This window comes from Rhinoraja longicauda, chromosome 9 (genome assembly GCF_053455715.1).
Source record: "Rhinoraja longicauda isolate Sanriku21f chromosome 9, sRhiLon1.1, whole genome shotgun sequence".
NCBI lineage: Eukaryota > Metazoa > Chordata > Chondrichthyes > Rajiformes > Arhynchobatidae > Rhinoraja > Rhinoraja longicauda.
The window spans coordinates 46,819,028-46,835,653 of NC_135961.1; the positions used below are offsets into that span (position 1 = coordinate 46,819,028).

Genomic DNA, 16,626 nt, shown 5'->3' on the forward strand with positions numbered 1-16,626 from the left:
AAGGGGCCCCTTTGCCATGCAAGCCCACGAGCTGCTCTGTACAACACCGGTTGACACTTCCAAGGCCACCTGGGTCAAGATGAGATGGAGAGACCAGTGGAAGTCAGCGGAATGTTCTCAGATGATTGACATCTAATTTGAAGCCAGTAAGATTATTTTCGATCCCCATATCATGGAAGAAGATATCTTAGACTGTCCAGCCTCAAACAGGTTAGCAAACCCACAAGAAGCAGCTCCTGCATTTCCAAAATTCCAGTAACAGCACTTTACTTAATGATTAGCAATGACAGCTGAAGCATGGCTTATTGACTCAAACACTACTAACCACAAAGGCATTTAGAAAGTGTGCTGAATGAGTGCTTGTGACCAAATGACTGATTCACAAAGTATCCAAGCATTCTGCAACACTCTTGTACTGCCCATTACACCATACATACTTCCAGCGAATCCTTCATAATGGTGATGGAGACTTAATCTTATCCATATACTTATGCCACATCATAAAAGCACACAGACGAGGTAGTGTTTCTGTCCCTCCAGCCTCTTGCAATTTCATTAAAAGAGCAACTGAATTGGTCGCAATGCCTGCTCTGTCCCAATAACCCTGCAAATGTAGCCTCCAGGTAGGCCTCATGCAACATGAGGGTGATGGTAGAAGGGTGCTTCTGTGACTGGAGGCCGGTGTCCAGTGGGGTGCCGCAGGGATCGGTGTTGGGTCCCTTACTGTTTGTAATCTACATAAATGATCTGGATGTTAACGTACAGGGCATGATCAGCAAGTTTGCAGATGACACAAAGGTAGGGGGGGTGGTGAATAGCGAGGAAGGGATCTGCAAGCTGCAGGAAGATATAGATGAGATGGTCAGATGGGCGGAGCAGTGGCAGATGGAATTTAATCCTGAAAAGTGCGAGGTGATGCACTTTGGCAGAAATAACTTGGAGAGGGAGTACACCATGAATGGAAGGACCCTAGGGAAGACAGGGGTACAGAGGGACCTTGGAGTATAGGTACACAAGTCCTTGAAGGCAGCAGGACAGGTGGACAGGGTGGTCAAAAAGGCATATGGGTTACTGGCCTTCATTAGCCGGGGCATCGAATATAAAAGTAGGGGAGTAATGATGGAATTGTACAGAACACTGGTGAGGCCACAGCTGGAGTATTGTGTACAGTTCTGGTCACCACATTATAGAAAGGATGTGATAGCTTTGGAGAGGGTGCAGAGGAGATTCACCAGGATGCTGCCAGGGATGAAGGGCCTCGGCTATGAGGAGAGACTGAGCAGACTGGGGTTGTTTTCCCTGGAGCAGAGAAGGCTGAGAGGAGACATGATCGAGGTGTACAAGATCATGAGGGGCATAGATAAGGTAGATGGCGGGGAACTTCTTCCACTGGTGGAAGGTTCAACAACGAGGGGACATAGATACAGGGTAAGGGGAGGGAGGTTTCGGAGGGATGTGAGAAAGAACTTTTTCACCCAGAGGGTGGTTGGAGTCTGGAACTCACTGCCTGGGGTGGTGGTGGAGGCGGGAACACTCACAACGTTTAAGAGGCATTTGGATGGGCACTTGAAATGCTACAACATTCAGGGCTACGGTCCAAATGCGGGAAAATGGGATTAAAATTAGACTGTGTTTGGTAACGGGCGGCGCGGACACGATGGGCCGAAGGGCCTCTTTCTGTGCTGTAGGACTCTATGACTCTATGACTCTATAACAGACTGCAATCTCACTGCAAAATAAATTATGATAAAAATAAATGATGATTAACCATTATTTGCTTCCTGTGATGTATGAAAGTTAACTATGGTCCATCCCTGGTTACCATGCTGAGAGAATGGTGGGCCACCTTGCAAGTCCACTGTGACATTCTCCCAGAATAGTAATGCAACACCTCCACCACTTTTACCTCCTTCTCTATCACATCTGAAACATCGAAACCCTAGAATGTTGATCTGCCAGTTCTGTCCTGTCCCTCTTGCAATCACATCTGTGTAATGACAACAACATCATACTTCTATCAACTAATCAAGGCTCCAAGTTCATCTGTTTTACCTATAATACTCATTGCGAAAGTACCTGCCTCAACTACCACCTCCGGCAGTTCGTCTCATCTACCCACCACCCTTTGTGTCAAAGTTACCCCTCAAGTTCCTATTAACTCCTTCCCCACTCGCCTTAAACCAATATCCTCTGGCTCTCGATTCCGAAGTAAGTATAGAGATAGAATTATTCAATGGATGATAACATCGATTTTGTGCCCTAAAAACTAGGAAAGGCAAAATAAAAATAATCAGGGTCGAGCTGGAGACTGTATGCAATACATACCTGTATTTGAGTGAGATGGTCAGCTGGCTTATCACGGATACATATAACTTGAGCCAAATATGCATCTAGGTCCTCCACACATAACGTGGTGACCTGAAACAAACAATGGAATACATTTAAAGCACTGGTGCCACAGGAGACCTTCTCCAATCTACCACAAGATTATGTTGATCTCAAGCGCTCTATGTTATACTTTCCGATAGGTGCCTTAGACTTCATTTCCGGCAGACTATCAAGTGCACATAACATCAAGTTACAATCTACACTACTTCTTGTGGCTTCCCCGAACATATCCAGTCCTGATATAGCTATCTATTGCATTTACAACTCTGTCCCCAAATCATTTGGGGATTTCCTCCTTTTATTTAAATGACTAAAATCTCATTAAAATTGCCTGCTCATTTTCACGGTGTGCCTGAGCAGATTCAAGGTAATTTAGATATAATGAGTGACTGGACGAAAATGGCTGGTTAAAGCTGTGAATATATTATCCACTTTGGTATAAGAAAAACAGTCATTTAGAGTACTATTTATATAATTTTAAAAAATATACAAAAATGGATCTGGGTACCAGTACAGCAGTCAGTGACAGTAAACATGCAAGTGCAGCAAGCAGACAAGGCAGCCAGAATGGTATATTGGACTGCACTCAAGAGGATTTGAGTACAGGACCGAGTATGTCTTACAACTATTCTGCAGGTCCTGAATGAGACCACATTTAAAGGATTGTATGCAACACAATACATACTGTAAGTCCTTACCTAAGAAAAGATATATATCTGCCATTACGGAGTGTAACAAATGTTTACCGGACTGATTCCCAAGATAGCAGTACTATTGCATGAGGATCAATTAGGTTGACTCAGCCTGTAATCTCTACAGTTTAGATGAATATGAGGAGGTCTCATTAAAATATACATTCTTCTGGCAGGGGTTTGACAAGTAAGATCACGGGAGGGTGTTTACAAAGTGGGGTGACTGGAACCAGGGGTCACAGTCTCTGAATACAAGGTTAGACATTTAGATCAGGAGACATTTCTTCACTCAAAGGGAACGTAATTCCTCAACTGTTGACCCTTTTTCAGCCACGAGATTTGTACAATACAATACAATACAATACAATATATCTTTATTGTCATTGTACAGGGTACAACAAGATTGGGAATGCGCCTCCCATACGATGCAATAAATTAATTAGCTAGTCAGTATTAATTTAAACAACCCAATGAAACAAATTAGAACAGTTTTAAAACAGAATAAAGTGCAAGTAGATCTGTGCCAGTTCACTGTGCGATGTGACCATCGGCTCAGCAGGACCGGTTCATAGCAGCTATGGCCCTGGGGATGAAGCTGTTCCTGAGTCTGGAGGTGCGGGCGTAGAAGGCCTTGTATCGTCTGCCCGATGGTAGAAGTTCGAACAGACTGTTGCAGGGGTGTGAAGAGTCTTTGTGGATGTTGGTGGCTTTTCTGAGGCATCATGTGTTAGACAATAGACAATAGGTGCAGGAGGAGGCCATTCGGCCCTTCGAGCCAGCACCGCCATTCAATGTGATCATGGCTGATCATTCTCAATCAGTACCCCATTCCTGCCTTCTCCCCATACCCCCTGACTCCGCTATCCTTAAGAGCTCTATCCAGCTCTCTCTTAAATGCATTCAGAGAATTGGCCTCCACTGCCTTCTGAGGCAGAATTCTACAGATTCACAACTCTCTGACTGAAAAAGTTTTTCCTCATCTCAGTTCTAAATGGCCTACCCCTTATTCTTAAACTGTGGCCCCTTGTTCTGGACATCCTTCTGTAGCTGCCCTCTAAGGCTGGTAGCTATGTTCCGATGGTCCTCTGAGCTCTATGGACTACTCGCTGAAGGTTGTCAGCAGCTGTTGGGGTAGACCAGACTTTTTCAGTGTTCTTAGGTAGAACAGTCGTTGCTGTGCCTTCTTGACCAGCGCAGCAGTGTTAGTGGACCATGTTAGGTCCTCCGAAATGTGAGTGCCCAGAAACTTGAAGCTAGACACTCTCTCCACACTGTCCCCATTGATAAAGATCGGGGCGAATTCCCCGTTGTGTGACCTACGGAAGTTGATGATCAGCTCCTTGGTCTTGATGGTATTTAGGGACAGGTTGTTAACAGAGCACCAGTCCGCCAGGTTCTGCACCTCCGCTCTGTAGTTTGTTTCATCACCGTTGGTGATCAGCCCGATCACTGTTGTGTCGTCTGCAAACTTGACAATGGTGTTGGTGTCGAATCCAGGAATGCGGTCGCTCCAGCAGGAAGTCCAGGATCCAGTCGCATAACGATGAGCTGCCTAGCTGGTAGAGATTGGTGATGAGCTTGGTGGGGATGACCGTGTTAAAGGCAGAGCTATGGTCAATGAATAGCATCCTCATGTACATGCCCTGTCTCTCCAGGTGAGTCAGGACAGTGTGAAAAGCCAGTGAGATGGCGTCCTCTGTGGATCTGTTTGCCCTGTATGCAAATTGATGTGGGTCCAGTGAGGCAGGGATGCTGGATTTGATGTATATCTGGATCCTGTAGAATTCACAGTATACAGTGAAGACTAAGTCACTAAATATTCTTAAGATGTATGGCAATGGATTTCTAAATACATAAACAGCAAAAATTCTGGGAAGGGTGCTGGATCAAAGCAGAGGGTCATATTGAATGGTGGAGTATACTCATGGGGATAAATTGCCTTCTCCAGTTCTTCTGAATTCAATATAATCATTTTCCTATCTGCAAAAATATTAAGCAGTATATGATTTGATATATATAGGATGTATGGGCAGTAACAATCAGAAAAACACAGAAAAAAAGCTGTTGGTCACTTTAAGGATGTACAGTAACATCGTAGTCAAAATATTTCATTTACACTTCTGGATTAGGATCAGGACAATAATTTACACTTATTGAAATAATTCATCTCTGCTTTTAAGTGGAATTCTAGAATGTTCACTTCTATTTTGAAATCACATTCAAATAATTTATAACTATTAACATTTACTTTCAGTACTAAAAGACTTCCCTTTTATGAGTGGTAAACGCGCAATCTCTTAAACACAAGGTTTTCATGGCACTATTGTCAAGACTGAAACAAGCGATTCTTCTCCCTACCTGCAGCGTGATATAGAGCAGCAGGCAGCAAACAACTGCAGTCGACGGAAGCTCCAGATCATGAAAATCCTGAACAAAATCGTGTAAGCCAAAACATGCGAAAAACATCCGGTAACGTAACTCCTCAACTGCGGGTCCTTCAGTTAGCCATAAGGTCTGTAAATCTGGAATTCCTCCTGCAAATAAGGATTTGATTTATTATTATCTATATACTAAAACTCTCATTTGTTTGTTTGTTTGTTTGTTCCTGAACTACAGCCAAAACGGTACACGATAGCACAACAATTCTAGGCCCACCTTACCCACCGTCGTCCCGTTGGTGCTAATGGAAGAGGTTTCATTGAAATTGGTGTTACATTTTTTAAGTTATTCACATTTTAAAGTTTAAATCTATCTCCTAGGGAGGGGGAGGGAGGGAGCAAGGGGGGTGGAGGGAGGGAGGGGGAGGATAAGGGGGGTTGAGGGGGGTGGAGTGGGGGGGGAAGGGGAAGGGGATGGGGGGAGGGGAGGGAAGAGGGATGGGGGGAGGAGAAGGTGCTGCACCAATGCAGGAGAGGTTTGGGCCCAACGGGTCCACTTGGTCTAGTTGATACTAAAGTCTTCAGTGAAAATTTTCCTTCTCAAGTGACTTGCTTCCATTGAGGAGCACTGCTCCAAATTCTGCAGGCAATGTCAGTATAACAGGTCTAGTTCTCATTGCTGGATGTGTTACAAATCATTCAACCAATATCATAGCTAAAAGGAAATAACTGATCATATGTCTCAGTGGTCTTCATGGGATCTTGCTTTATGTAATCTGGCTGCCACATTTTCATACAATAGTGATTCCAGTTCAAAGGTACTTTGTTGACTGTACAGTGCAGCAATGTCATCCTGGAGACACTTAAGGTGTTATAACTAATCTGGGCTGTTTGTATTTTTTTGCTAAATTGGTCAAAACACAGAAGGCCTGAAGTACCTGGTAGTTCTGGTGGCAAAGCTGGTACAAGATCTGGCTGCTGGAGTGGGTTCCCTGGATACACAAACCACTCCTTCACCATAGGACACAAACTGGCAGAATCCGGCTGGGCATCTAGACATAAAGAATTTCAAACAAGATTATCAACTGAACAGGATGTTCTCTTTCAGCCGACCTACAGACAGTGAATAAAATTTTGCAGACTGATAAGAAGTCATTTAAATCCACCAGGATTTCTCATTCTCTGATCAAGGTATCCATAGCATCCACTTCTTCTATCATTGTATATCAATACCACTGTACATTAAATAAAAATAACAGTACCAATCTATTCATCATTGAATTATACAAGACAAAAGGCTTCCATTTAGTCATCTTCCCTTTGCCAGCTCTTTGAAAGTGCTGTCCATGCAGTCCCACTCTGGTGCTATTTCGAAATAGGCCAGCAATATTTGAGGTTCTTTCTGTTCTGTGTCATTAATGTGAAACTGTATTAGAATGACAATCCTTTGGAGGTTCCTGGGTGGCTCATCTGGTTAAGGCAGTGAGTTGATAAGAGAGGAAGCAAAGTTAGGAAGCACAAACCACTATTTAGTAGTTAGTTTCGGCTAATCATTATTTTACAGCCTAAACTGAACTAGAGTGAAAATACGCAAGTGGGTTTGTTGTACCTGTGATATGCCCAACACACACAATGTTTTGAAGGTGCCCAATGCACAGTGATCCATACCGTTAACAAAGTCCATGACCTCAACATAGAGAAGCACAGTTAATCATTGTTTCTATAATGATTCATTGAGAATGAAGGAGGAAACAAATAAGTGAGCTACATGGTGGTTATTTTTAATATCCAGTGTTGGGAAATACAGGAATCCATTATCAAGGCAGTGAGTGGTAAGAGCACTTAGAAAACCATAGTAAGATGATGTATGGTTTAATGAAAGGGAAATTACCTTCAATTAATTTAGCTGATATCAGAGAAGATAAAGTGTGTAGGAAAGAACTGCAGATGCTGGTTTAAATCGAAGGTAGACACTAAATGTTGGAGTAATTCAGCAGGGCAGGCAGCATCTCTGGAGAGAGGGAATGGGTGACGTTTTGGGTCGAGACCCTTCTTCAGACTGATGTCAGGGGAGTGGGCGGGACAGAGATAGCATGTAGTTGGAGACAGTAAGACTGGTGGGAGAACTGGGAAGGGGAGGGGATGGAGAGAGAGGGAAAGCAAGGGCTATTTGAAGTTGGAGAAGTCAATGTTCTTACCGCTGGGATGTAAGCTACCCAACGAAATATGAGGTGCTGTTCCTCTAATTTGCGCTGGGCCTTACTCTGACAATGGTGGAGGCCCAGGACAGAAAGGTCAGATTGGGAATGGGGAGTTAAAGTGCTGAGCAACTGGGAGATCAGGTAGGTTAAGGCAGAATGAGCGGAGATATTCAGCGAAATGATCACCGAGTCTGCACTTGGTCTCGCCGATGTACAGGAGTTGACACCTGGAACAGTGGATACAGTTGATGAGGTTGGAGAAGGTACAAGTGAACCTCTGCCTCACCTGAAAAGACTGCCGGGGTCCTTGGATGGAGTCAAGGGGGGAGGTAAAGGGACAGGTGTTGCATCTCCTGCGGTTGCAGGGGAAAGTACCTGGGGTTGGGCTGGTTTGGGTGGGAAGGGACGAGTTGACCAGGGAGTTGCCGAGGGAATGGTCTCTGCGGAAAGGGGTGGAGATGAGAAGATGTGGCCAGTAGTGGGATCCCGTTGGAGGTGGTGAAAATGTTGGAGGGTTATATGCTGTATGAAACGGCTGATGGGGTGGAAGGTGAGGATGAGGGGGACTCTGTCCTTGTTACAAATGGGGAAGGGGGAGCAAGAGCGGAGCTGCGGGATATCAAGGAGATCCTAGTGAGAGCCTCATCTATAATGGAAGAGGGGAACCCCCGTTTCCTAAAGGTTGAGGACATTTCCGATGCCCTGGTATGGAAAACCTCATCCTGGGCGCAGATGCGGCGCAGACGGAGGAATTGGGAGTAGGGGATAGAGTCTATGCAGGAAACAGAGTGGGAAGAAGTGTAGTCCAGATAGCTATGGGAGTCTGAAGAAGGGTCTCGACCCGAAACGTCACCCATTCCTTCTCTCCCGAGATGCTGCCTGACCTGCTGAGTTACTCCAGCATTTTGTGAATAAATCGATTTGTACCAGCATCTGCAGTTATTTTCTTATACTATATAGCTATGGGAGTCAGTGGGTTTGTAGTAGATGTCGGTCAATAGTCCGACATCTCAGGAGACAGTGATGGAGACGATGAGATAAAGTGTTCTCGCAGAGTAGATAAAGTGAATATTATGCATTTAGATTTCTTAAAGACATCCAGAAATGGGTCTCATAAAAGGTTATTAAAAGATGTAGGCTCATGGGTTTGAGGGTAATATTTTAACATGGAACTGAGGGTAAGGATAATTGGATCATCTTTGGGTTGGTAGGGGGAAAAGTTAGATGTCTCGGGCGTTAGTGCAAGGGCCTTAGCTATTTATAATCTATACTGATGACTTTGATGAAGCAGTTGAGTATAACATTTGAACATAATATTTTAAAAAACGTTGGGGGAACTCAGTGGGTCAGGCAGCATCTGTGGAGGGAAATGGACAGAGTGACATTTCAGGTCGGGAACCTTCAAAAATTCCCACGTCTGCTTGAGAGGCAAAGATAGGGCGGCACGGTAGCGCAGCGGTAGAGTTGCTGCTTTACAGCGAATGCAGCGCCGGAGACTCAGGTTCGATCCTGACTACGGGTGCTGCACTGTATGGAGTTTGTACGTTCTCCCCGTGACCTGCATGGGTTTTCTCCGAGATCTTCGGTTTCCTCCCACACTCCAAAGACGTACAGGTATGTAGGTTAATTGGCTGGGTAAATGTAAAAATTGTCCCTAGTGGGTGTAGGATAGTGTTAATGTACGGGGATCGCTGGGCGGCACGGACTTGGAGGGCCAAAAAGGCCTGTTTCCGGCTGTATATATATGATGATATGATGATATGATGATATGATAGAGTGTGAAGACATGTATCTGCAAAGATATATTGGTCCACTGGGCAAAAATATAATATTTGGACTTTTATGAGGAGAAATGAGAGATTATCCATTCTTGTGGGATGGGAAAATATTATTTAAATATTAGATGGCTATTAAATAATATTATTTTGGAATACCAGGATGTCCTCACACAAAAATCCTAAATTAGCATGCAGATAGAAGAAGAATTAGAAAGGCAATCTATTTTATGGAAAGTGAACAATGAATAAGGATGTTTTGCTTTAACCGTACAGAGCTTTGGAGTAATGCGGCAAACGTTCACTAGATTGAGTCCTGAGATGATGGAATGTCATACGAGGAAAGATTGAGCAGAATAGCTGACAGGACTTTAGGAGAATAAAAAATCATCTCATGGAAATATTCAAGATTACAAACAGCGTTAACAGGCTAGACATTGTGGTAATGTTTGCCTAGGTGAGAAGTCTAGAACTTGTGGCACAGTTTGTGAGTTAATCACGTAAGGCTGAGTTGAGGAAGAATTTCCTGAGTCAAAAGATGATGAATTTTTTGAATTTTCCATCCCAGAATACTGTGGATGCTGAGTCATGAAGTATATTGTGGCGGCACGGTAGCGCAGCGGTAGAGTTGCTGCTTTACAGCGAATGCAGCGCCGGAGACTCAGGTTCGATCCTGACTACGGGCGCTGCACTGTAAGGAGTTTGTACGTCCTCCCCGTGACCTGCGTGGGTTTTCTCCGAGATCTTCGGTTTCCTCCCACACTCCAAAGACGTACAGGTATGTAGGTTAATTGACTGGGTAAATGTAAAAAATTGTCCCTAGTGGGTGTAGGATAGTGTTAATGTGCGGGGATCGCTGGGCGGCGCGGACTTGGTGGGCCGAAAAGGCCTGTTTCCGCGCTGTATATATATGATATGATATGATATCGGGACTTGAGGATAATGGGGTTTGAACGGGAGCATGGAGCTGTGGTCAAATACCATACAGCGTATTGAATGGCAAAGCAGTTCTATGCGGCAAAGTGGCTTACTCCTCCTCCTATTTCTTACACTCAAATGAAATTAATGTCATTAATGTAAAATCACCTGGTTTGAAGTTCTTAACCTTACAGAAACCATTCCCTATCCTTCTCTATGACTGATGTGATGATGATGCAATAATTAGGAGGCAACACTGGATCTAACAACAAAGTGGGTGAGTTTTTTGGGGGGGAGGGGGATTAATTTATTAACTACCGAACTGCTGAAAATGTGTAAACAGCTATCACTTCAAGCCAGGCTCAGATTAGTTATGATGCTACCAGCAGCCAAAGAGACTTCTAATCCACAGGGCCTTGGCTCACAAAGGCTGGGTGGGTGAAGAGATTTACTAGAATGATGCCGGAGAATAAAGACTGCATATGCCTTATGTAGGATTTATTTTCTTGGGATGAGATGGCTGTCCCATGAAAAGTGGCTGAGGAATTTTGGCCTATATCCACTGGAGACAAGGGTCAAGAGTTCTAAATTATCATATGCATTAGCAACGGAACAATTAAACTCTTACTCGCTGTAGCGTTAGAGGCACTGTAATGAAACAACACAATAAATAGACAGTGAATAATACAATATATTATCAGTGTTACTAGGTAGCCAGATGTAATAGCTTTGAAGAATAAAAGGCTGATCCAGATTCTGAGAGGCATGGAAGAGATTGAAAGTAAATGAAAATGATTGCCTCTATTCGGTGCAAAGTATAAATTTAACGAACATTGTCTCAGGACTATGGGTGGCTGTTTAGTTATAAGAGGAGGAGAAATTTCTTTACGCAGATTAAAAGGGCTGAGATTGCTCAAGTATCGAGAGCAGTCAAGGCTAAAATGGATTGAACTTTGAATATCAAGGTAGAATAGAGATCAGGCAGGAAATGTACTAGGATTAAGAAATAGGATTGCCCATAATCTTATGGATAGGTGGACAGGCCAAGTTGCGGGGCCACGTCCCTACTGCCACTTCTATATTTTATGTTCTCTAGTCTTCATTATTCTGGTCCACTCTTCGTCTGATTCTCAACTTCTACCCTCCAAGAACAAACTATTCAGGTGTCTGTAGCCCTGATTTACACAGCTTCTTTTTCCCATTAAACATGCTGCCTGACCAACCTTGACTGGAAAAAACAGTGTTGCTGGCTAGAACATTTTCATCTTGTTTTTAAATGTCTCTTTGGTCCCAACTCTCCCTATCTCTGAAAACTTTTATTTTATAAATCTTTGATATGTCTCTGTGCTCCTCCAGTTGAGACATTTTGCACATTCTAATTTTAGAAAACTCACTCCCTCGTATTTTTCAATTTTCCCTTCCCTACTCCATCAGCCTCTGACCTATCATCCACCAGTCCTTCTTCACCCCTCTCTCTCTCAGCTCTTTATACTGACCATCTCCCCTCTACACTCTCAGTTTTGATGGAGGGTCTCGACCCAAAATGTTGACTCTCCTTTTGCCTCCACAGGTGCTGCCTGACCCGCTGAGTTCCTCCAGCGGGTGTTTTTTTTCTTTCACATCACAGCATTTGCAATCTCTTGTCTCTCTGTTTTCATTTTTTTTTACTCAATACGCAGGAAGAATCAAAAATCTTCGACTATTTATGATTCTCCTTAAAATCTACCTGTCTAACAAAGCTTCATTAAACTTTATCTTTTGTGTGTTTATTTCTTATTGATCAGGTTCTTGTTAAGTGCAATGGAATGTTCTGCAATGTTACAGATGATATGTTAATGAAAATTACTGCAGCATTTATACCCTATAGTGCCAAGAATAGTCAACTGTGTGAAGAACTAGGTGGTGCAAGACACTAATGAGATGTTGAAGAGATATGAAAAGTGGGAAACCGAAAAAGTAGACTATTATAATGTAACACAGCACTTGCTGATCACACAGCTCTCATCCGCGAAGATACATTTCATAAAAGTTTATTCTCAGGTTTTTTATTGAGCAGTTATTTTGATCGTAGCTTTGTTATAGTTAGATCTTGAAAGTGATCTGTTTAAATGAGAAAGTCCTTCTGACATCAAGGGAATTGGCATGTTGGGTTCTAAGAGGAAGTAAAAGTAATCTTAGCTCTCCTGTTGTTTGAATGATGGAGTTGACCTCATTTTATGACCAAATTCCCCTAAGAGCAGCAAATGTAAGGTGCACTGCATGTTATTAACCGAAGGGTTCAAGTTGATGCTTTTGTGTGTGATATTCAATAACCTCATTTTGTCTGGTACAGGACGTTCACAGGACCAGGTCCACTAAAGCTGTGACTGGCAAGTGAAATCAGCATGAATAAATGCAAGGAATTTGCTAATACCTCAAACCGTGTCATTTGAATGGTTTAAATATTTACAGATTTCCTACTTGGTTCAGCTGAGAGAAGAATGCCATAAATAGACTGTCGAGCGGGTCGGTAAATAATTGCTTGTCCAGGAAGTTCTGTATCCAACTCATCTTCCAGAGTGTTGCTGCAATCAACTTCTCCATTACTCAAGACTTTGTAGACCATAGAGCTCTCAGCTTTGATGTGCTTTTCTCTTGCAAACTTTTAAAATTAAAAAGGAAATTAAATTTAATAAGCATATTTTTCCTTTAAACATTCAGTCTTATGAATTTACACATTCAGTGTGGTGAGCTAACTTGAACAACATGTAATTATTTCCAGTGCTATGCAGTAAGGAGATTTATGGTCCAGTGACAATAAAGTGGCCAGTACATGTCCACATCAGGAAGGTGTTCTCCCAGAAAATAGGAGTAGGAGGTCAATGTGGTCATGACTGACCTACCCCAGGCCGAAACTGCTCTTTTGTGTCCGCTCCACATAGTCTTCAACTCCTCGATCTTTCACAAATGTATGTATCTCTTCTTTAAATGTCTCTGGTGATCTACTCTCCAATAACAGCTGGAGAATTCCAGAGATAACCATCCTCTGCAAAAAGTAATTCCTACACATTTCATGATGGGTTCCTTATCTTGTAACCATACCCCCTCATTCAAGAAGCATCTGCACATCTACTCTATCACACCCCTTTGGGATCTTATATGTTTCAAAAGTTACCCAGAAACTCCAAGGAATACAAATCTAACATTTTTAACGGTTTGTGTTAGGACAATGTTTTCATCCCAGGAATCAGCCCAGTGAATCTTCTCTGGACTGCTTTTTCAACTAGTTTTTTTCTAAGGCCCCCCTCGGTCATGGCTAACCATGGGTGATGCATCCTGGTTGTTGGCTGCTTGCTCCAAACCTCGGCTAGAGCAGCGTCGATGTGTGGTCAGATGCAAGCCTGGGCGATGTCATATGAAGGATAGGCTGTTGCCCATGCAGCACGTCTCCCCTCTCCACGTTGCTGATCGATACAAAGGAACAGCAGAGCCGTTACAGTTTGGCACCAGTGCCGTCGCAGGAGCTGCCAGAACGAGGTTGTAGATAACGACGAACTGCCTTAGGGACTCCGACTCCGGATTTTTCTTGAGGTTTACTCCTGGAGCCTTTTCAATGACTGAATATGGCCACAAGGCAGTGGAGGTTTTAGATCAGAGTTTTCCCTCTCCTAGATGGACTGCCTTCCCAGGCTGACGAGCCTCATCTGCCCAAGACTTATGGAAGGGTTGGGGAGCGTCTACCTTCCTGCCCACCTGCACCTGCCCTCTGCAGCCTTCATCCGCCTTCCCAGCCATTGTGACGCTCCACTAAAGTCAGCCATCATCCTAAGCCTGTTTCACCTTTGAGGTCTTGGTTGGATTGCTCTTTGTCAGGGGCCTCCCCCTCGACCTTACCACCATGTGTGACCCTAGCAGGAGCATAGCTCCAGACGGCATCACTCTCAGGATCTCAGGACCACACAAGCTTCTCCACCTCGGCAAGGTGACAATCCACGGAGAAGTTTCAGCTAGTATAACTTTTCTTAAATAAGGGGACCAAAAATATGCACATACTCCCGGTATGAGTACAACTAGAACAGTACTTCCCTATTTTTAGTAAATAATTGAAGACCAAAAACTGTTCCTTGAGGCACTCTTCTACTTGCACCCTTCCAGCCTCAAACAGGCACATTTATTTGGCATTTTCTTCTATGTGATAACCAGTCATAAATTCATGTCAATCCACTTCTAGCATGAGTGGGATACCACTCATTTATCAAAATACCTTGTGGGAAGTCCAAATGCATGACATCTATAGATTCCTCTAGAATGGAAATGAGAAGGAATTTCTTTAGCCAGAGGATGGTGAATATGTGGAATTCATTGCCACAGATGGTGTACCCAACTCATTATTTTTTTTTACAGTAGAGATTGATAGGTTCTTGATTAGTAATAGCGTCAAAGGTTACAAAAAGGCAGGAGAATGCAGATTCGGAGGTAAAAATAGATCAGCCCTGATCGAATGGCAGAGCAGACTTAATGGGCCGAATGGACTAATTCTACTCCTATGTTCAATGGTCCCCTTACTGAACTTTATACATATATAAATAAATAAATCCTTTGGTCACTATTTAATGATGTGTTAAATTTATTCAGAGACTTACAGTGCCTGGTATTTCCCAAAAATCGTTTGAGATCCATCACTGATTTCACTGGAAAAATTCATGTGGAAGGAAAATGTCGCAATCAAATATTTTCTAGAGTCAAAACTGAATTCAACAATTTTCATATGATGAACAGTTCTTGTATTTTCATTCCGGATATCAAGCACTTACAGTTTTCCTTCTCGAATTGCAGAAAAATACTTTGCTTTGACTGTTCCCATCTCTTCTTGACCAACCGATGTTCTCTTATTTGTCCCATCACCACCATCTTTCATTGTTATCTCTAATATAATTTCATCTATTCTGCTTTCAATTCTACCTCAAATCTTACTTGTGTTCTCTCTCTGTCTCTTTCGTTCCCCTTTCACTTTCACTTGATGCTTGTTCAATTCTAACCTGAAAAGTTAAGTTTTTCTTTCCCTGGTTGTTGGGCGACCAGCTGATATTTACAGCATCTTATGATTTGAACCCAATCTTTTTGTTTAGTTGCTATAATCTTTAAGATAAAAATGCACTTATAAACCCATTCAATACCTCCTGCATGCTCCAAAGTGCTCTAATAACCAAAGTGCTTTATATCTAAAGATGTATTCATGAAATGTAGCAACAATGTAATGTAGAGAAAGGTGGCACAATAAGCGAGTTCGGTATTACAACTGCACATGCCCAGGTCATGGGTCATTTGGGATAAACATTCTCGCCAGCTGAGTTACTGTGTGTAAACAGACCTGCGTTTCATCCGTATTTTCCAGTTTTGCTTCTTCGAGGTAAGAAAATACTGCTTTCAAAACTATTAACTAGGTGTATTTATGGTACATTTGTACAAAACTACAGTGATTTTGATGGCTTTCCTTGGTCTCTTGCTGGCCCGCTTCGGTGAGTGAGCGAGATTGTGACGATTAATAACAAACATTTTTTATTATTTTTGTTTTTGGGGGGGAGGGGAAAAATGAAAAGAAATATATGATTTCTATAACTATCGATAGATAATATGAAACGTATTTGTGGGGTTTTCACCTCTTACTATACTAGTCCATGGCCACGGGCTGTATGCACGTTTGTTGACTTCTGAATGAGTTCTGCATGCACATGTGTAAGTAAAGTTGTGTAGTACAAAACTTAGTCACGAGTCTCCTGACTAATCATGTCTCTTCTGATTCCCATTACGTTGGATAATTTTAATCAGTATTTGACATTCTAATTTTCAGTTATAATCTTGTGATTGTATAAATCAATTCAATATACTTGCACCATTTCTTTTGCATTGTAACTTGTAATGGACATGTTTACAGATCGTGATTTGATAAGGTCCACGCAGCCAAAACAGATAATAAATAAATGCCCAGCACTGAGATGCATTCTCGACTGCACAGAGATATTTATAGAATGACCATGGCATCTACAGTTGCAGGCTTTCACATGGTCCGATTACAAGAAACATAACACTGTGAAACTATTGGTTGGAATTGCCCCAAACGGCATGATCACATTCTTATCAAAAACTTGGGGTAGGCGATCATCTGATGCACACAGTGTAAGAAAATAACTGCAGATGCTGGTACAAATCGAAGGTCGGGTCGAGACCCTTCTTCAGACTGATTTCAGGGGGGCGGGACAAAGGAAGGATATAGGTGGAGACAGGAAGACAGTGG

The 16,626-nt window shown here is 42.8% G+C and overlaps 1 protein-coding gene across 6 annotated transcripts in view; it reads right to left on the reverse strand.

The window, feature by feature from the left end:
- The window catches only part of fam120b (family with sequence similarity 120 member B), a 304,787-nt gene that overhangs the window by 33,941 nt on the left and 254,220 nt on the right, over positions 1–16,626 (reverse strand). For all 6 annotated transcript variants that reach the window (XM_078405398.1, XM_078405399.1, XM_078405395.1 and 3 more), the window contains 4 exons: positions 12,813–12,993; positions 6,397–6,510; positions 5,439–5,614; positions 2,326–2,418 (listed from right to left, as the gene is read on the reverse strand). In XM_078405398.1, coding sequence (XP_078261524.1) covers positions 2,326–2,418; positions 5,439–5,614; positions 6,397–6,510; positions 12,813–12,993 — 564 coding nt within the window. The remainder of the gene's footprint in view (positions 1–2,325; positions 2,419–5,438; positions 5,615–6,396; positions 6,511–12,812; positions 12,994–16,626) is intronic.